This window comes from Trichomycterus rosablanca, chromosome 12 (genome assembly GCF_030014385.1).
Source record: "Trichomycterus rosablanca isolate fTriRos1 chromosome 12, fTriRos1.hap1, whole genome shotgun sequence".
Classification (NCBI taxonomy): Eukaryota; Metazoa; Chordata; class Actinopteri; order Siluriformes; family Trichomycteridae; genus Trichomycterus; species Trichomycterus rosablanca.
This window is the reverse complement of record NC_085999.1, coordinates 36,633,147-36,656,265: the sequence shown is the minus strand read 5'-3', so window position 1 is coordinate 36,656,265 and position 23,119 is coordinate 36,633,147. Positions and strand designations below refer to the sequence as shown.

Genomic DNA, 23,119 nt, shown 5'->3' with positions numbered 1-23,119 from the left:
AGCTTCTTCTTATTACTGCATTTTTCTAAATGTCCCAACTTTTATGAAAATGCAGTTTTGTACACTGGTTGGTTAAGAAAACAGAATTAAATTGAAATAGCATAAAGATTTTAACATGTATTGTGAGGACGATCTTCTTGCCATCACACTTCTTGTGTTTTCCACCTCCGACTTCTGTTGGGTACCAGAAATCTGTGCAGCCGATGAATGTTAGATGCTAACATATATTACATAGTGTATCATTAGTCTGTGTAACGTGGCTCTCGGCTGAATGCACTCGACAGAGAGTTATGCTAAGAGTCGTGTCCTTCTGTGTTACTATTTTGGCTGGCAGAGGGGGCACAGAGGCACAGGTGATTGATGTGTCAGTTTCTTTTGATTGACAGTCACCTACTGTTGCCTTGTGAGTGTTAATTTGCTCCAGGTGGAAGTTCTTCTATATATCCCAGTTTCACCCTTTCACGCTTGGCAACTCTCTCTTGGTCTGATTACAGACCATTAGCATTACCATTAGCCATGATAAAAACAATTGAAGAATAGCAGAGTTAACATCGAGCGCTCCGTACTTCTTACACTGCACGTCCTAAACGCGCTGATCGACAGCTCTACCTGGGACAGTGTGGGAGGAGCTTAAGTTACTTCCATCAGCCAATCACAAACTAGAGCATGTTAACAAACAGAGATTATATTTTGTGTATTTTAATATGATCAGCATTTGTCTGGTTGTAGCTTAGCTTAGTTGTAGCTTGCTAGTCAAAGTCAGTAGTTTCAATTACGCGCTACATTGTTTGCTCATAAACAATAAGCGCTAGCTTAGCTCCATCCATGCTGCTAGTTGCTAGTTAAATTAGTTATTAATTTACATAACATAATAAATACATTAGCTAGATTGCTAGTAAATTCCAGTACTGCTTTTGATTAATAACAAAACTAGCCTGTTAGCTAGCTTGCTAACTACAACCACAAGCTAGCAAGCTTGCTAATAAATAAAATATATTACCTGTGCTATTAGGCTTGCTAGCAAACATTACAAATAGTGGTTTACAGATTAAATGATAATTAAAAGCAAATAAATTAGTAGCTAGCTTGCTGGTGAATCACTGGTTCTCGGTTCTTTATTTATAAACCACAGCTTTATAAACTAGCTGACTTTAATAGAGTATATTAAACTTGCTGTTAGTTAGCTATTAAAACTGGGCAACAGTTTGAAACACATGATATAATAATGACTTTTATCTTGTTAGCAAATGATCCGGCCTAACTTGGACAGTTTGCAAATTAACTTGGCCATTAAGTTGCCTTGTTCAAACTAAGTGTAGCTAATTTGCTAGTAAACTTGGCTGGTAGTTTACCCGACTAGCTAAAAGTTTTATTAAACCATGTAGTAGTTTGTTTAATTTAGCCGTATGTTAGCCATATTGCTTGCAAACTAGAGTCTTGATGTTATTTAAGCATATTAGCCTAATTTACATAGTTTACTAATGAACTTGGCTACTGACTTAGATTTACAGTCAAGCTAATTGTAGCTAATTCAAGCTAATTGTAGCTAATTTGCTAGTACACTTGGCTAATAGTACATAACAAATGAAATAAATGAAATCATCATTAGCTAAGTGCTAACATACATTACAGATATCATTAGTCTGTGTAACATGGCTCTATGCAGAATAAACTCGACAGAGAGTTATGCTAAGAGTCGTGTCCTCCTGTGTTACCATTTTGGCTGGCAGAGGGGGCACGGAGACGCAGATGATTAATGTGACAGTTTCTCCTGATTGACAATTAGCTATAGTTGCCTTGTCAGTGTTAATATGCAGAAGGTGGAAGTTCTTCTATGTATTACAGTTCTTTTGTTGCTTTTCTCTGAAGCCGTGACTCTGGGCCACTTGGTCCAGTCCAGTCTTCCACTTGGGTGAGGGAAAAACCATGATATATAGAAAAAATTTCACCTGAAGTGAATTAATGCTCATGACAAGTAGATTCATCTACGCTTCCATGCTCCCTCTGCCGGACAAAATGACAACGCAGAAGGACACAATTCTAAGCCATGTTACAGTCTTGCTAGTTAATCTGGCTAGACTGGAAAACTTTCACCTGAAGTGAATTAATGCTCATGACAAGCAAATTCATCTGCGCCTCCGTGCCCCCTCTGCCGGACAAAATGACAACGCAGAAGGACACGATTCTAAGCCATGTTACAATCTTGCTAGTTAATCTGGCTAGACTGGAAAACTTTCTCCTGAAGTGAATTAATTTTCATGACAAGCGAATCCATCTGCGCCTCCATGCCCCCTCTGCCGGACAACATGACAGCGCAGAAGGACACGACTCTGCAGATGAGCCACATTACAGTCTTGCTAGCCAACCTGGCTTATAGTGGTTTATAGTAAAATAAATAAATAAAGGCAAATAAATAATTAGCTAGATTGCTAATGTACGATATAATCGTTTAAATAGAGTTAGATGAGCAAACTACTGCTACTGCGATTATTACACGCTACACTAACTCATTGTTCGGGTTGGCAGTTTGATAATATGATTGACAATATGATCATTTAGCCTAATGTTAGCTAATAAAACATAGTAAGTTAGCATTAGCTACCTTTATAGGAAAGTTGAAAACATTAGCTAGGCTAATTTGTTAGCACAGTGCTATGTTTTGCTTAAGCTTATGCTAAACAGTGTGTTCTGACCAAAACAAAAACTAAACGTAAATGTGCGTGGTCACATGATATCATACAACATTTTGTGATTGGCTGAGCAAATACTTAAGCCCCGCCCTAAGCCACGCCCCCTTTGACCCAGCGACTCTGAACACTCAGTAAAATCCAAGCGTGCTTTATAGTCCACAATATTTATTTAATTTCTCATTAACTTAATTAATTTAAAAATACTTTCTGTATGAACGACAGTGCATGAAAGTCCAAACTGCTCACTTTCAACTACTGTGATTGGAGGCTTGGAGGTGAACAGAGGGCCACAGTGGAGGGGCCACAGTGGAAGGGCCACAGTGGGGCCTGGGTGGGCAAAGGTGTGTTTACACTTAGTGAAGAGGTTCATCAGTTCCTCCACTTGGTTCCTTGTTTTCTGTCCGGCTGCTGAGAGAGCAGTCCATCAAAAAGAAGAATAAAAGTGGTCCCAAGCTCCGCCCCTTTCTCTCAGTCTCCGCCGTGATTGGACGTCTCTGTGTTTTATAATAAGAACGCGTCCTCATTTGCAGACGCTGACCCACTCGGTTTTGTGGCACTCCTCACACACCACGTAGCAGCACCAGTGAAACTTGCAGTTGCAGCGCTCGTGCCGCGTCTGCTGCAGGATGTTGTGGCCACGCCCGCAGCACAGGCTGGCGCAGTTGTCCATGCCGTGACTCGTCTTGTTGCAGATGCGGCCCTGCGTCCCGGCCGAGTCCGATTCGACGTCCCTCTCGCAGAAATCCGGCGACTTCTCGAAGTACACCAGGTCGTTGATGTGAGCGCGCCGGCGCGGATGGTGCGGGTAATGGTGATGGTGATGATGGTGGTTGTGATGAGAAACCTGCTCCACCTGACCGGTGTTCCGGTTATGAGCTTTGATGAGTGTGGCTACGTTAAAGCGCTCCTTCAGCAGGGAGCCCACCACTCGGAAATCCGGCGTCACCAACCAACACGTCTTCAGCTGGCAGCTACCGGAGGTACCGTGGCATTTACACTTCCGCCTCATGTGGTCCAACACCACCTGCAACACGTGTGGAAAAAATCATTAAAATTTAATGAGAGGGCTGTTCCTCCTAAACGACAGATATAGAACATGGTCAAAAGTATGTAGACATTAAAATTATTTTCCAAATGATTTTAAGTCTGGTTCCTCTCAAGGTTTCTATCTGTAATTTCAAGAGAGTTTTTCTTTGCCACTGTCACCCTCTGCTTGCTCTGCTTGTCTTTGGTCTGTCGGTCCAGACTTTGAGACAATGTCCATTGTAAAAAATGCTATACAAATACATTTGACTTGACCATATATCACAGGTGGACACAGCCCTTGCATTCCCTAAACAAACAACATCTGTTGAACGGGTTACTATCAATGGCAAGTGAAGTGGGAAAGCATGTGCGCACCAGTGCGTTTTCCGTCACACCACCAATCGTCTTGTCGGCATCTGCTCTAAAAAACACTTTTATCATAGAAACGGGCCTCAAGCATGTAGATTTGGCCTGTTCTTGGTGTGCAGTGTGAAAAAACCAGTGAAGGTGGGTTAAAGCACACCACGACTGGACTCTGGAGCAGTGAAAACATTCTATGAAGTGATAAAGTACTGTTTTGGTGGATGCTCAGAGAACCCTAAGTACTGAAACCTACATAGGGCTAATATATAATGTTTGACCTTCATCTACATTGTGTAAACAGTTTAGGGAAGGACTTTACCTGATTTGTTTTGGTAAAGGTTTGATTAATCCACAACTCCATCCAATACCTTTGAATTGGAACCACAATACTGAAGCATTAAGCCAGCTTTAATGCCTGACCTCACTAAGACTTCAAGTGAATCTAAGTAAATCCTTGCAGTCATGTTCCAAAATCTAGGAGAAACTTCACAGAAGAGTGTATGTAGAAGTAAAGGTGACCGCTCTATTTTAATGCCAACGGGTGCTTATCCGGTGTTTACATACTGACCATAAGTATATGGACACCTATGGTTTTGGTTCCAACCCCTCACTTCCTTCCCAGTCCATGATGTCTGGAACTAATGGTGAACAAGAAGGGCTGACTCACAAGAGACATTCCGATTTATCCTAAAAATATTCAATAGGGTTGAGGCCAGGACTGTAGAAAACTTGTTAAGCCATGTCTTATAAACCTTGGGCGTGGCTTAAACAATAATAAGGTGGGTGTCCAAATACTTTTGGCCATACAGTGTGTCTATAAATAGGTGTTTTCCAGTTTGTGTGTGCACGCTCAGCCCTCCCATTATCCGTCTGTCTGTCAACGTCACTTAAAAACTTTCAGATCCAATTACTGAGAGGAAGAGAGGCCACCCTCAGCACTGACAGATCCTGCAACACCCACCCCTACACACACACACACACACACACACGCACACACACACACACACACTGCTGCCGGCGGTTATGAACAGCTTGGTAAATTAGTGGAGTTTTGACTGTCATAACAGCTGCATTGAGTTTCAGTGGTGCGAGAAGGCAAAGCTAAACAAACCCCGAGGTGCTGGATAACTTCATATTGTGGAGCTTGAGAAGCTTCGTCTGGGCATGCTGGTGGTGCGGGAGTGGATCAGGTGCTGAGGTGGATGCTCCTCACCTCATTTTTACCTCCAGGGTGCGAGAAATGGGTCAAAGGCTGCAAACAGTAAACTAATCCAATCTGACGCGGATCTGAGCAAATGCCGAACACCATGATACATTCGGGTCAGGATTTAACACATTGCTTCCACTTCATTATCATATAGAACAGCGGTCCCCAACCTTTTTTGCACCATGGATCAGTGGGGGCGGTAGAATGACTGTAGAATGGAAAATCAGTGTGAATTCTAAGCTTTCTCGCTGCAAAGAGATGCTGCTCCCACCTAGTGGTGATTGGAGACAATAACACTCCAAGAGTATTGGATATTTAATTGCTCTTGTAGCGATCTCTAGTTATTTATTCTTTCTGTGCGGGCCGGTAATAAATGACCCATTTATTGGGGACCACTGATATAGAGGATCGATATTGTTCTGGCACCGGAGCAGAAGGGGGCGCCTTCTTCAGTTGAATGAGTGGGAGAGGGTATTTACATTTTTTGCCACCAGACAATAGTGAGGACTGCACGACTATATCAATATTTCTACACTGCTAGTGTTGGTGCCTCAACCAGACACTAGGGGTCGCTGTAGCAGCAAAGACTAAATAACCTATTCAGCCCTCTCCTTTCTCCGACACAGCAAAATGGGTCTGTAGGACCACTGGGACTTAAACCAACAACTTGTTCTTGTTCTTACTGGCCACTTTGTTAGGAACACCTGTACAGATGCTCATTTATGTAATTCTTTAATCGTACAGTCAAAGACAGCTCAAGAGCTTCAGAGCACGTTAACATCAAACACTGAAAGACCTGGATGTTCATATCAAACAGGATGGTTAGATATGAGCCTCTAGAGCTTACACAGAGTGACGTAGAAAAACAAAACAAAAACCATCCAGTGAGCGGCAGTTCGGCAGGCGCAAATGTCGTCAGGAGCTGACAGAAAGGCTACAGTAGCTCATTTAACCACTTTGTACAACCACCTTGAGCAGAAAAGCATCTCACAATGTACATCAGACCCTGAGGTGGATGGAGACCACAGACGACCACATCAGGTTCCACTCCGGTCAGCCAAGAACATGAATCTGGGGCTACAGTGAGCACAGGTTTACTCAAACTGGACAGTTGATAATTGTTGCCTGGTCCAACATCACTATATTCCTGATTCCTTTGACAATTTATGAAATTGGAACAGTCTGTAGTAGCATAATCAAACTTTTGGACCCCGGAGGTCTTAAACACTTAAGAGGGGGTGTTTCAGGTCATCTGCATCACTTCCAGTTTGTGCCCCACCCCTGTCTTGCCCCCAGGTGCCCTTTAAACTGATTGAAGAAAGCTTTAATCAAAGCCGTCACCCTCTGTCTGATCAAACAGGGCAAGAAAAGGCACGTTCACTTCCTACAGTACTGCAGGCCAAACCAGAACTTTTACTGTTCTACTGTCCTCTTAACCTTCACTACTGTCCTCTACTGTCCTCTTACCTCCACTACTGTTCTCTCTACCTCTAATACTGTCCTCTAACCTCCACTACTGTCCTCTCTACCTCTGATACTGTCCTCTACTGTCCTCTCTACCTCTAATACTGTCCTCTACTGTCCTCTTACCTCCACTACTGTCCTCTACTGTCCTCTCTACCTCTAATACTGTCCTCTACTGTCCTTTCAACCTTCACTACTGTCCTCTACTGTCCTCTCTACCTTTAATACTGTCCTCTTAACTTCACTACTGTCCTCTCAACCTTCACTACTGTCCTCTCTACCTCTAATACTGTCCTCTACTGTCCTCTCTAACTCCACTACTGTCCTCTCCACCTCCACTACTGTCCTCCACTGTCCTCTCCACCTCCACTACTGTCCTCCCCACCTCTGATACTGTCCTGTCCATCTCTACTACAGTCCTCTCCACCTCCACTACTGTCCTCTACTGTCCTCTCCACCTCCACTACTGTCCTCCCCACCTCTGATACTGTCCTGTCCATCTCTACTACAGTCCTCTCCACCTCCACTTCTGTCCTCTTGTCCTCTCCACCTCCACTACTGTCCTCTCCACCTCCACTACTGTCCTCTCCACCTCTGATACTGTCCTCTCAACCTCCATCACTGTCCTCTCCACCTCCAGCACCCTTATACCTTAATGTCTTTGTGCCCTTATACCCTTATACCTTTGTGCTCTCAGATCTTCTGGCACTTGACCTCTGGCAAGTCCATGTACAAGATTCCCATCAGTGGGTGGCAGGTTTTTCAGTTCTACTGCTTCCAAACTTTGGAACTCTCTTCCACAATTTCTTCCTGACAGCTCCACCATTTTTTCCTTTAAACTTTTCTCTTTACTGCTCACTATTTTTCTTCCTTGGATTCTTAGTTTTGTTGTTTTGCTTTTCCCCAGTGTCCCTAAAAGGTGCTAAATAAATTAAACTTTAGGACTCTTCATGTAAGGTTCTCTTTTCTTTTTCTCCACTACTGTTTTCATCAAGTTCAAATTCCACACTTTCATTTAAATTGATTTTATTCACCCTGAAACCTTCAGTGAAGCTCTTCACCGATCCCTACAAAGCAACAGATCATAGACTGATCAAGTCAGGAATGCCACCTGAAGCCACTTCTAAACAACCCTTGCCTCACCATTGCTGTTACTGTATGTTGAAAAAGTACATGGAACAGTGGCCTCTGTCTAAGAACCACTAAAATCGCAGCTCTGACATGAATAAGAAGCTGCTGGAACACTGGTGTAACTGTCCACATTACTGAAAAACGCATACACACACGTTCACCTCTGAGAATAAAACCTGTGGATTTATACATCAATGATCATAACTCAAACAGAGCTACTATTGCAGTATGAGCAGAACCTAAATGGTCCTTAAAATGTGTGTGTGTGTGTGTGTGTGTGTGTGTGTGTGTATATTGTAATGTGTTTGATCTCAGTGTGGTGCTCCTTTATAGGAGAGTCTGTTTTTCTCTATTCCAATTAACCCAACCAGATGTTCTTCCTCTCTCTCTCTCTCTCTCTCTCTCTCTCTCTCTCTCTCTCTCTCTCTCTCACACACACACACACACACACACACACACACACACACACACACACATTACAGAACTATACACTACAGTACTACAAGTAAAAGTAAAATACACCACCGTGCATGCTACAGAGGACTACATGTTACAGTACAACATGCTACACTACTACACATTAAAGTACAACATACTAGTACTACATTATACAGTACTATAGAAGAGAGTACTACACACTACAGTACAACATGCTACACTACTACACATTAAAGTACAACATACTAGTACTACATTATACAGTACTATAGAAGAGAGTACTACACACTACAGTACAATATGCTGCACTACTACACATTAAAGTACAACATACTAGTACTACATTATACAGTACTATAGAAGAGAGTACTACACACTACAGTACAATATGCTGCACTACTACACATCACAGTACAACATACTAGTACTACATTATACTACACACTACAGTACTTAATGCTGCAGAACTTCACAATACACACTTCAGTACCACCAGACGTTGTTTGTCTCATCATGAATAATCCACCAAACTTATCAGGCACAGCAGAGCATTGTGGGTTAAAAACACAGTAATATCACTTAACTGTGTTTCTTTTTTTCTTAAAGGGTGCCAACAGCAACATCAGTTTGATCATTACCTCCAGTTATTCCTAGCATGCATTTACCATGTCCCTGTAGACTTTCATTATGTACTCTGGTAGGGTGACCATATTTTGGCAAGGATACTTGTGGTAAGATGGCAGCATGTCCAGACAGACTTTTTAACAAAGCAGACATGCAGTCCACTGATCTGTAGCTGTTGTGATGCTTCGTGGTGTGAAATGCAAAAACTCCCTCTGCAGCAGTAACGACATCTCGTGTTACCCGGTCTTTACCTGGTGAACTCTGAATAGCTTTTTTGGTAATTTAGAAATGATTGACTGGACGCATTTTATAGGTCCAAAAAAGAAGACATGTCCGGGATAACAGGACGTATAGTCACCCTAACCCCTCCCACCACTTACAAACATGCAAAAGGTGGACTGACTGCTCTAAATTGCTCCTAGGTTAATGTGAGTGAGTGGGTAAGAGAGTGAGTGAGTGTTGCCCTGTGATAAACTGCCGCCCTGTCCAGGGTGTTAATAAAAAGGATCATTAGGGTTGAGTGTGAGTGGGTTGAGTGTGAGTGGGTTGGCATGATGACAGGGTGTACTGGCCTGATCCTTCATCATCTACTGTAACTGCTCTTGATGACCTGCTCAGCCGGCTTTACACCGCTGCTTTGATGATGTTGAGTGGGCGTCCCCGAAAAAACCACAAGGTCCACACACACACACACACACACACACTTAATTTAATACTTCCACAGATGTGTCACCGCTTTGTTACCTCAAGCTACTGTTTATATAGAGCGTGTCTCTCAGAGGGTGTGTCCCAAATCAATCACACCAAAACAAACATCAATCCACTGTGGAAGTGTCCCAAATCTTACACTCGTTTCACTGAGTACACCCAACAATGTGGATCTGTCCCAAAAGCAACATTTTGGTTGCATCCCAAATCACACACCTTATTTGCTGTATAGTCACAAAGCGTATTCACTCCACTGTGGATGTGTCATAATTTTACACCTGTTTTACTATAAAGTTTACATAACAAACAACACAACACAACTTATCACTGTAAAGCACATAGCTACAACACTATGGGCGTGTCCTAAACCATAAACAAATGTCAGTTTATAGTCAACAAAAACACTCTCACGTGCATTATTAGTCCACGGTGAACGTCTCCTAAATCACCCTATTTAGTAAATAATGCACACAGCGACACTGTGGGCGTGTCCCAAACCACACAGCCTATTTATTATATAATGCACATAAACAAACATCGACACTGTAGGCATGTCCGAAATTACTTACCTAATTTAATATATAAAGCACTTAAACAACAACACTTTGGTTGTATCCCAAATTACATAATCAATACTTATATAGTCAGAAAACATTACTATTTCAGTGTGGACGTGTTCCAAACTACACACCCTATTTATTATATAATGCACATAGACATCAACACTGTGGACGTGTCCCAAATTACTTACCTAATTCAATATATAAAGCACTTAAAGACCAACACTTTGGTTGTATTCCAAATTACATCATCAGTTTTTACATAATCAGAAAACATGATCATTTCAGTGTGGACGTGTCCCAAACCACACTCCCTATTCATTATATAACGCACTAAAACATTAACAGCATGGATGTGTCCCAATTTACTTTCTTTATTCAATATATAAAGCACTTACACAACAACACTTGGGTTGTATCCCAAATTACATAATCAGTTCTTATATAGTCAGAAAACATTACTATTTCAGTGTGGACGTGTCCCAAACCACACACCCTATTTATTATATAATGCACATAAACATTGACACTGTGGACGTGTCCCAAACTACTTTCTTTATTCAATATATAAAGCACTTAAACACCAACACTTGGGTTGTATCCCAAATTACATAATCAGTTCTTATTTAGTCAGAAAACATTACTATTTCAGTGTGGACGTGTCCCAAACCACACACCCTATTTATTATATAATGCACATAAACATTGACACTGTGGACGTGTCCCAAACTACTTTCCTTATTCAATATATAAAGCACTTAAACACCAACACTTGGGTTGTATCCCAAATTACATAATCAGTTCTTTAGTCAGAAAACATTACTATTTTAGTGTGGGCGTGTCCCAAACCACACACCCTATTCATTATATCAGGCACATAAACATTGACACTGTGGGCGTGCCCCAAATTACTTACCTTATTTAATATATAAAGCACTTAAAAACCGACACATTGGTTGTATCCCAAATTACATAATCAATTCTTATATACTCAGAGAACATGATCATTTCACTGTGGTCGTGTCCCAAACCACACACCCTATTTATTCTATAGGATGTACACTCCGTCACTATGTAGTGAACACAACTGGTTTTGAGCACAGCTATTAATTCTCCGAGATCAGAAAACGTGTTTGTGTGTAAATAAAGTAAAACATGAGTACATGATTCACGAGCATCAGTTCCTCTTGTTGTGTAATTAGAGCAAGGGTTTAACCTCACACAGCCCAGCCGTTCCATCAGCTGCTCTGGAGAACCTTGTTCCCCTGTGATGGGCAGGTCCGGCCCGGGGTAGGAAGGGCGAATCTCTTTCTACTTCCCTCCGTGTTTGAAGTTTAAACTCTTCTGGCTGGCTTTAACATCTGTTTTAAACAGCCAGCAGCCACTAATTAGCGCTCTTTAACAAGACTGAACGGCGTGAGAACCAGAGGGTGGGCATGAGGGGGCATGTACACCCCACCGAAACCACCACATTCCTCGTCTTCTGACAGAGAGGCAGGGAGGAAGGGATCAGAGCTTTTACTCCAAAACCTCACCTGCACATGTTCTCTTAGAAGCTGTAAGAACTTTTATGTTCCCTTATACTCTACACATGCACTCCATGGCCACAAATATGCTGTATGCAGATGGCCGTTTCAACTTTGTAGCAACAGTTTGGGGAAGGCCCTTACCTGACCCAGCAGTTTGGTCTGAAGGAACATCTTTTTTTTGCCATTTTATTTATGCATTTTCTCCCATTTTCTCCCAATTCAGCATAGTCAGTTGGTCTTCCACTGCTGGGGGATCCTGCTGGTGTGCTAGCGGAAAATCTCGCTGCGCCACCTGGGCACCCCTGAACACTTATCTTTAATTGAAATGTGGACTGCAACATTAAAACCATTAAAACCTGACTAAATGGACAGAAATTCCCTCAGGCACACTCCAAAAGGTATTAAAACACCTTGGTGTAAAGCTGGAGGGAGTCATATTTGCAAAAGGGGAACTATTTAATGCCAATGGTTTTGAAATGCGATGCCCAACAAGCTTGGTCAGGTGTCCAAGTACTTTTGGTTGAAGCTTTGTTAGGGTTAGCTCAGGTCACACAGTGGTTAAGGTATTGGACTAGTAATCAGAAGGCTGCTGGTTCAAGCCCCACATTTACATTTACATCATTTTCATCATTTAGCAGATGTTTTTATCCAAAGCGACTTACAGTACAGTTACAGTATACAGTCTGAGCAATTGAGGGTTAAGGGCCTTGCTCAAGGGCCCAACAGCAGCAACCTGGCAGCTGTAAGGCTTGAACCAACGACCTTCTGATTACTAGTCCAGTACCTTAACCACTAGGCTACTGCTTGGCAAGTTGCCACTGTTGGGCCCCTCAGCAAGTTCCTCAAACCTCAATTGCTTGTAAGTCACTTTGGATATAAGATGCTGCAACTGTACACTGATCAGGCATTACATTATGACCACCTTCCAAATATATTGTTGGTCCCCCTTTTGCTGCCCCATATGCAACAAACTGTGATGCTCTGTGTATTCTGACACCTTTCTATCAGAACCAGCATGAACTTCTTCAGCAGTTTGAGCTACAGTAGCTCGTCTGTTGGATCGGACCACACGGGCCAGCCTTCCCTCCCCACATGCATTAATGAGCCTTGGCCGCCCATGACCCTGTCGCCGGTGTACCACTGTTCCTTCCTTGGACCACTTTTGATAGATACTGACCACTGCAGACCGGGAACACCCCACAAGAGCTGCAGTTTTGGAGATGCTCTGACCCAGTCGTCTAGCCATCACAATTTGGCCCTCGTCAAACTCGCTCAAATCCTCACGCTCGCCCATTTTTCCTGCTTCTAACATCAACTGAGGATAAAATGTTCACTTGCTGTGTAATATATCCCCCCCACTAACAGGTGCCGTGATGAAGAGATGGTCAGTGTTATTCACTTCACCTGTCATAATGTTATGCCTGGTCTTTGTAAATGTAATACACTTCTGAGAAAGTCCTACAGCCCAACAGCGTGATGCTTGATGTTGATGCTGTATCATCTAGATTTTCCGTCTGCAATCCAGGGTTCTTCTGGATGATAAATGAACCTAAACAGCATGAATCTAATCACAGGTTCAGTGTGTAGATCAACATCTTGAGTATAACTGTTTACAGGGTGATTGCAGGCGAGAATTAAATCATTTGACAGATTGATGACACACATTTCATCACGTCAATCTCGTTGAGGGCTGATGATTTACACCCTGGCACCTGATCTAGCTCCTGTTTCTGCTCCCTCTCTGGCTCAGATTCTTACTCAGGTCCTGCCAGCAGTTTGACATTTTTAGTAGCCGCCTGTTTTGATTTAGCCCTTTTTTCCCTCCGTCTCTCTCACGTTGCCAAACGGGCTTCCAGAGGTGCGATGTTTCTGAACAATGCTTTCGATCTGTCTGATCAAACCTGCTCCGCCTCGTAATTGAGCTGCTTACACAACAATCGGCAGCGTCTGATCCTTTCATCTGCGCTCCAACACAAACCGCCGGCGTGTAAATCAGACGTGGGAATGAGAACGCAGCGAAGAGCTAGCGATCAATCCTTCTGAAATATGTAACCTGACCTCGACTGCTCCGGGATTCCTGAGAGACGTCTTCCAGTAAAACACAAACAACGAGTGCAGAGAGGTGTGGACGCGAGTCAGGAGAACTAGCGCTGATGCGAATCACCAAGACTACTGGTGTGCAGGTCAAAATTACACCTAAACTTGTGACACTACGAGACCACATCTGTTTCTAACAGGTGCATAAAATCAAACATCTAAAACAAATTACAAACAGGCTGGGGAGGTTTGTAGCAACAGTTTGGGGAAGGCCTTTTTCTGTTCCAGCTTGACTGTGCCCATGTGCACAAAGCAAGGTCCATAAACCAGAGATGGGGACTCGAGTCCGAGTCGCACGTAAGTCGCACACACAGCGACTTCAGACTCGACTCGGACTCATTTCAAATGACTCGGACTCGACTCGTGAGTCACATAAAAGGACTTGTGTCCAACATTAGTCCAACATTAGTTACGTGAGACAATTTTATATATTTATGATCCAACATCATTCTGATTGTATCATTTTCTGCTCCCTAATACCGCTACGGCCGTCTTAACCTGCAACACACGCAATGAGTAAATGTTCCAGCCAGCTTCCGGCGTAGTGATGAAGCATCGCTCCCGACTCCCTTTGGATATAAATCTTACTTAAAATGGTGGAATACCCTACATAAAGCACTTCACAGTAACAGATAATGTGAATGGAACGCTCATACAGAATTGGCGCTAATGATTGTAAGAACCGCTTTCTGAACCAATCAGACCTTCTGATTGTAATTGCTAGTAAGAAATGCTGTTATTTGCATGTATTTAGTTTGCAGCGTCACACAGATGATGTGGTAATAAAACACTTGATTGGCTTTCTAACAAGTTGGAGGTTTTTAATTATAAGCACATTTACAAAATAACGGATTCTATTCCTAATGGGACACACGCTTATAAATGTAATAGCATCTGGAAGAACAGAAGCTAAGGTAAGCAGTATTATGGATTTTTTGCTGTGTTTTGGATTTTGGCCGCTGTTCCGTGATTTATCGAGTGCTTTTGTTTTGCAATGAAAACAAAACGTATCAGTTGAAGCTTTTAACTGGAACCTTCTTGTTACATAAATTACATTCATTTGCACAATGACGAGGAAAGTAAAGGCACGAAGTAAAATGGCAAAATACACTCGCTAATCTGTTTTTGTTTTTTATCTGAACTTACAGATTATTTCTACACTAAATTTCTAATATATGTTTTGTGTAGATTATATTGACTCGTGACTTGACTCTGACTCTAGCCTAAAGACTTGTGACTTGACTCGGACTCGTATTTTGTGACTTGTGAACATCTCTGCCTCAAACCCACAGCGGTACAGTCATGCTGGAACAGAAAAGAGCCTTCCCTAAACTGTTGCCGCAACGTTGGAGACATGTAATTTCCTTTATATGACTGATTTATTAAACCTGTTAGCAATTGCTTTGGCTGAAACACATGAATTCAGTAATTAGAGGGGGTGTCCCAATACTTTTGTCCATATAGTTTATCTGTTGGTGTGTGTGTGTGTGTGTGTGTGGCTTAAACACCTGAAGTTACTAATTAGAGGGGGAGGGGGTGTCCACATACTTTCGGACATGTGGTGTATACAGTATGTACCACCCACCCTCCTGGCCCCCTTTGTGATCACCTGCCAACAAAGGGTAAAAAGCCCTGGTGTGTGTGTGTGTGTGTGTGTAAGGAAATTGCTTCATGGCTCATTGTGTGTCCGGAGTGGACGCAGCCTTCATCATAGTTCAGTTCAATAAGAAAGCAAGCCTGCAATTACACACACACACACACACACACACACACACACACACACACACACACACACACACTGTGTTTAGTCTGAATAATCAGGCGAAGAAGAAATGGACTGATGGACTGATACAGAGATAAACAATGGTCAGTGTGCAGCTGTGGGAGCGACACTGCGGCTCTGGTGTATCCTGATATCAGATCATCCATGATTTCTCATCATGACCTTCTGATCTGATTCTGGAGAAACGTCTCCAGACAAGAAGCTTAATAACCACAAACTCCACGGAGCCACCAGCAGCTTCAGCATCATAATATTTACATACGATTACGGCCGATAGTGGACGCGTTTTTCCAAACTGACCTTCAATACAATGTAAACAAATACAATACAAGCAACTGAGGGTTAGGAGCCTTGTTTAGGCGTCCAACAGTGAAAACTTGATGGTGGTGTGTCTTGAACCAGTAAGATTCTGATCACCAGATCCAAGACTTTATCCGCTAAGCTACACTATACACGGATCAGCCATAACATTAAAACCACCTCTTTGTTTCTGTTCATTTTATCAGCTCCACTTACCATATAGAAGCACTTTGTAGTTCTACAATTACTGACTGTAGTCCATCTGTTTCTCTGCATGCTTTGTTAGCTCCCTTTCATGCTGTTCTTCAATGGTTAGGACCCTCACAGGACCACCACAAAGCAGGTATTATTTGACACTGACATGGTGGTGGTGTGTTAGTGTGTGTTGTGCTGGTATGAGTGGATCAGACACAGCAGTGCTGCTGGAGTTTTTAAACACCTCACTGTCACTGCTGGACTGGGAATAGTCCACCAACCAAAAATATATCCAGCCAACGTCGCCCCGTGGGCAGCGTCCTGTGACCACTGATGAAGGTCTAGAAGATGACCGACTCAAACAGCAGCAATAGATGAGCGATCGTCTCTGACTTTACATCTACAAGGTGGACCAACTAGGTAGGAGTGTCTAATAGAGTGGACAGTGAGTGGACACGGTATTTAAAAACTCCAGCAGCGCTGCTGTGTCTGATCCACTCATACCAGCACAACACACACTAACACACCACCACCATGTCAGTGTCACTGCAGTGCTGAGAATCATCCACCACCTAAATAATATCTGCTCTGTGGGGGTCCTGTGGGGGTCCTGACCATTAAAGAACAGGGTGAAAGCAGGCTAAAAATGTATGTAGAGAAACAGATGGACTACAGTCAGTAATTGTAGAACTACAAAGTGCTTCTATATGGTAAGTGGAGCTGATAAAATGGACAGTGAGTGTAGAAACAAGGAGGTGGTTTTAATGTTATGGCTGATCGGTGTATCTACAAAGGTATTGGGACACGCCTTCTAATGATTGAATAAATCATTATATAAAGGAGATTGTATGCTTCTAACTTTGCAGCAACAGTTTAGGGAAGACCCTTTCCTGTTTCAGAATGACAAAGCAAGCTCGAAAATCTCGGTTAAAAGAAACTCCAGTGTCCTGCACAGAGCCCTGACCTCAGCCCCACTGAACAGCTTTAGGATGAATTGGAACAGAGATTGTGAGCCAGGCCTTCTTACCCATTAGTGCCTCACCTCATAAATGCCCAGTTGACCTAATGGTACACTTCAAAACCTTGTGAAAAGCCTTAACAGAGGAGTTGAGACTGTTTTAGCAGCAACAGATGGAGATAACTTTACAATAATGAGCCGATGTATTAAAACTGAGCAGCCAAAAAGTGCAAGACCACGCATGGTCAAGGGATCTATTAGATGATCTATTAGATGCTGGACTGACGGTGGTTCTTCGTAGTTCACGTGTTGAATGCAGCAGACGATTCAGTTGAAATATCGCCAGAACAGCAAGAGGGCACCAAAAAGCACCTGCAGTGGGCATGTAGGCGTACCTGTGGAGGAGATGGAACCAGGATACACTGTGGGACGATCCACCTCACAACGTACAGAAGTTGATGGACCTGCTGGTAATGTCCTGACACCACAGGCCACAGGACACCTTCATGTCTCGGAGGGTAGTCCTAATGTTTAGGCTCATCTGTGTACCTTGTTTTGGAATGGGATGTCCAGCACGCAGAGAGGTCAGGTGTCCAATGATCAGGTGTCCACATGCTTTTAGACATATTGTGTACGTTTATTAAATTGCTGCTAAAAATTTGAATGCAGCACGATGCAACCAACAGTTTTGATTGGGCCGAATGTTGGGCGCTCAAGTGATAGGTGTATCAGTGACACAAAGTTGAATATCATGGTGGAAGCTCAGTGACGGGAACAAACGGGACTTTATAGGGTCGTTACCAAGTTCCCCAGAACCTCTGAGACCCAGTCTCAACAAAACCTGCACATCACTGGCTTTACTGCATAACTTGGTATAAAGAGCACACACCCTGGACCCCGTAGCAGTAAAAAAGGTCTAGTGAGTCAGCTTTTACCAGATGTTCCACATCTGGACTGATTTATGTTTAGCCACAGCATCTGCAGTATCTAGTAGAAGTCATTAGGTCTAGAGATCGCTTCGCACTGTTGTAGATAAACCAACAAATAAAAGGCACTTTTAACAGGAACAGCCGCACCCTGTGACGCAGACCCTCTTTGTTACCATGTGACAGGACCAGCATATACTGCAATGATAAGAAATGGTTTAATAAACACCAGGATGAAGTCGGGATTACCCGTACGCAAATGTAATACATGTACACTTATACAATTTTCATGTATAAAATATACGCCCATATTAGTACAAACTATAAAATATTAAACCAATTTCATATATTGACACATACACCGATCAACCATAACATTAAAACCATCTCCTTGTTTCTACACTCACTGTCCATTTTATCAGCTCCACTTACCATATAGGAGCACTTTGTAGTTCTACAATTACTGACTGTAGTCTATCTGTTTCTCTGCATGCTTTGTTAGCCCCTTTCATGCTGTTCTTCAATGGTCAGGACCCCCACAGGACCACCACAGAGCAGGTATTATTTGGGTGGTGGATCATTCTCAGCACTGCAGTGACACTGACATGGTGGTGGTGTGTTAGTGTGTGTTGTGCTGGTATGAGTGGATCAGACACAGCAGCGCTGCTGGAGTTTTTAAACACCTCACTGTCACTGCTGGACTGAGAATAGTCCACCAACCAAAAATATATCCAGCCAACAGCGCCCCGTGGGCAGCATCCTTTGACCAGTGGTGAAGGCCTAGAAGATGACCGACTCAAACAGCAGCAATAGATGAGCGATCGTCTCTGACTTTACATCTACAAGGTGAATCAACTAGATAGGAGTGTCTAATAGAGTGGACAATGAGTGGAAACGGTATTTAAAAACTCCAGTAGCGCTGCTGTGTCTGATCCACTCATACCAGCACAACACACACTAACACACCAGCACCATGTCAGTGTCACTGCAGTGCTGAGAATGATCCACCACCCAAATAATACCTGCTCTGTGGTGGTCCTGAGGTCCTGTGGAGGTCATTGAAGAACAGGGTGAAAGCAGGTTAAAAAGGTATGTAGAAAAACAGATGGACTACAGTCAGTAATTGTAGAACTACAAAGTGCTTCTATATGGTAAGTGGAGCTGATAAAATGGACAGTGAGTGTAGAAACAAGGAGGTGGTTTTAATGTTATGGCTGATCAGTGTATATGTCATATATTACATTTCTGTTTGGGTGCTCTTGTTCACCACATTTAGAAATAAAACAAAAGCTTTATTAAGTTTTATAGGGCGTTATAAACGTTATATAGCATTAAAGCTTTATAGGACGTTCTTGAGTGTAGACTGTGAAGTAGATCTCCACCTTTCTCATCCCTCAAAAAACCTAAAAATTCTCCTGAAGAGGCTCCAACAGTTTATTACAAATGATAGAGGAGCATTAAAGAGAATTAAAGCTGTTTTGCAGGCCTGTGGAAGAACTAATGCTAACGCTAAGTCTAAAGTCCAAAACTAATAATGCTAACGGCGGTACGGTAACAGCACATCAATCCTCCTACGTTTTACATTCACAAGATTAGCGAGGGACACGACACGGTGAGGAAAAACCCACCATTGTACGATCCCAAACCCAAATCCCAACACGGCTCGCGTAGAGGGGGGCAGATGTTTGCTTTAGCATTAGCCGCTAATTATGCATGTGTTGCTACTGGTTATGGAAGCTAAGGGAGTTTTTGGTGTGGATGAAGTTCGCTAATGCTGTGTGTAATTGACAACGTGTGTGAGTGTGTGTGTGTGTGTGTGTGTGTGTGTGTGTGTGTGCACACGCACGTGTACTTCCTCAATGATCTACAACAAACCTGAGCACACCAAATAAACCTGGAGCCCAAAACCACAGTAACGACTATCGAGTGTTTAATGTCCACAACATCTAAAGATCAAAGCCAGATCAAAAGCAACAACTCAGAAAGCATTGTTCCTGTGTGTGTGTGTGTGTGTGTGTGTGTGTGTGTGTGTGTGTGTGAAGAAGAAAAGAAACGCGCGTTCATCTTTGAAGCATCATCTTAACACATTCTGAAAAGAACAGTAAGCCAATCTGCCACCCACACACTCAGACCGTAACACACACACACACACACACACTCCGACAATAACACACACCCACACACTGCGACAATAACACACACACACACACACACACACATACATACTCCGACAATAACACACACCCACACACTCCGACCGTAACTCTACACACACACAGACACACTCCGACCATAACACTACACACACACACACTCTGACTGTAACACTACGCACACACACACACACTTCAACCGTGACACACACACACACACACTCCGACTGTAACTCTCTTTACACACACACACTCCGACCATAACACACACACTACACCCACACACTTCGACCGTAACTCTACACACACACACTCCGACCATAATACACACACACACACACACACACACACTACACACACACTCCGACCATAACACACACTCCAACTCAACACACAAACACACACACACACACTCCGACCGTAACTCTACACACACACACTCCGACCATAATACACACACACACAGTACACACACACTCCGACCGTAACACACACTCCAACTCAACACACACACACACACACTCCGACCGTAACATATACACACACACACGCCGACCGTAACTCTACACACACACACACACTCCGACTGTAACACTACACACACACACACACACACTTCAACCATAACACACACACTATACTAACACACACACTTCAACCGTAACTCTACACACTGCTGATTCATCCACACTACACACACACACACAACACACCCACACATTCCAACCATAACACTACACACACACTCTCACACACACACACACAACCCACACACACACTTTAGCTGTAACACTACACACTGCTGATTCATCCACACTACACACATACAACGCACCCACACACTCCAACCGTAACTCTACACACTGCTGATTCATCCACACTACACACAAAACGCACCCACACACTCCAACCGTAACTCTACACACACACACACACACACTATACACACACAAACGCACACAGACTCCGACACACACACTGCTGATTCATCCACACTACACACACACATACACACTACACATACACACCGACTGTAACACTACAAACTGCTGATTCATCCACACTACACACACACGCCGACCGTAACACACACACACTACACACACACTCTCACACACATACAACACACACACAATTCAGCTGTAACACTACACACTGCTGATTCATCCACATTACACACACTACACACACACGACTGTAGCACTACACACTGCTGATTCAGCCACACTACACACGTACACACACAAACACAATGTGTGTATATACATATATGTTTTATCCACAACAATTGGTAACAGCTGTAATAAATCAATCAAACTAATTATATGATATGCTTCCAACTTTGCAGCAACAGTTTAGGGAAGGCCTGTTTCCTGTTCCAGCATGACTGTCCTCTGTGTCTTGCACAGAGCCCTGACCTCTGCCCCACTCAACAGCTTTGGAATGAACTGGAACATCAAATGAGGCTTTCTTGACCAATAGCAGTGGTCTTTACCTCAAAACATGCCACCTACCTGAATGCATCGATTAAACACGGCTCTGTACCTCACACTCTCAGATCCAGGGCTCAAAAAGACAAGCATCAACACCCATGTAAGGTAAGAGTTTCCACCTACTGTGGCTAAATGCAAACAAACCCAAGCTTTTCTCATCCATCAAAAACTGCTAAAGAATCGATGGCACCAACCTGGCGTCCGACGCGATTGTTGTGAAGTCTCATCCTGGCGTGGATGTCTCTGTACGTCTCTCTAGAATCCAAGAAGTCTTTGGAAAACTTTTCACCAAATTCCACATTGGGACTGCAACCCCCCCACTCCCACTCCTCCATGGCCCCGTTCCCTTTGCCGCCGCCACGTTCCTCTATGATCCCCCCACGCTCCTCCATCACCCCGTGCGTCATGCCCTTCCTTCCCTGGATGGCCTCCAGCTGCAGTCGGTTCAGCTTGAGGCGGAAAGCCTCCTCGTCTCCTCGCCGTTTCTCGTCGCAGCTGCAAGCCTTTAACTTCCCCATGGAGCAGGCGTTCGATACGGAGTGGACCACGCCGGCCGCCGCGATGGCGTACGCGAAGGCGCTCTCCCTGAACCCTGCAACACAGAGGGAGAGACACTCAGTACACACTTAGCGCCAGAGAGGAACACTGTGTACGACAATCCAAACATGGTTAGCTTTGTGGCATCTTCTAGGGTGGTGCCAAGTGAGCTCTCACATTGGCTCGAAGACTTTCACATTTAAGAGATACAACTGGCAACAAATAATAAGTTTTATGCTAAGTTCACACTACACGACTTTTAATGTGTTCAGATCTTCGTACAGTTCACACTACACGACTTGATCGCTTGCTATCTGGAGTCTTTTAAGTCGTTGTGGTTTTCACACTACATGACTGATCAGCGTTAGGGGGTCACACACTACTCCATCTATCACCAGGAATAATCTCAGTCTGTCTGGTCCCTCAAACTACGTTTTGTCGTGAAAACAAACGCAAGAAGTGACGAGGGGTTTAATGATACCACATCCACAAATGTACGTCAACAAGATCCGAACGATCAAAGTTGTTTGTGCGCTGATGTGCAGCGTAAAAGCAAGTAGGAAAGATAAATGAATCTGGGTGAAGGAGTGGATTTGGCTACGTGGCCAGCAGGGGGCGTCTGTTCTGTAGTGAGTTGGAGGTTAATAAATATGTTTTGCAATGCAACATTGGTGTTATAGTTTGGCGTAAACGATAAAGTCACAAATACTGTAAAGCTTGTGTGTGTGCCGATATACTCTGATAGAAACTATATTAGGCCTCTGCCTCATACATTTATACACTCCTCCCCCGGGGTTTCCCCTCACTCTGTATCTTGCGTTCACAACAATCACAACCTGATCGCAACACCTTTCACACTACATGATTTTGAGTCGCCGACAGTGGATGATATTTGACAGGCTAGATATTTTTCTTCTCCTATTTTCTGTAGTCAATT

General features: G+C 43.3%; 1 protein-coding gene across 1 annotated transcript in view; it reads right to left on the bottom strand.

The window, feature by feature from the left end:
- Nucleotides 1–3,210: 3,210 nt before the first annotated feature.
- Nucleotides 3,211–23,119, bottom strand: part of wnt10a (wingless-type MMTV integration site family, member 10a) — a 32,603-nt gene continuing 12,694 nt past the window's right edge. The window contains exons 3-4 of the mRNA XM_063005710.1: nucleotides 21,840–22,237; nucleotides 3,211–3,714 (exon numbers count right to left, since the gene is read on the bottom strand). Coding sequence (XP_062861780.1) covers nucleotides 3,211–3,714; nucleotides 21,840–22,237 — 902 coding nt within the window. The remainder of the gene's footprint in view (nucleotides 3,715–21,839; nucleotides 22,238–23,119) is intronic.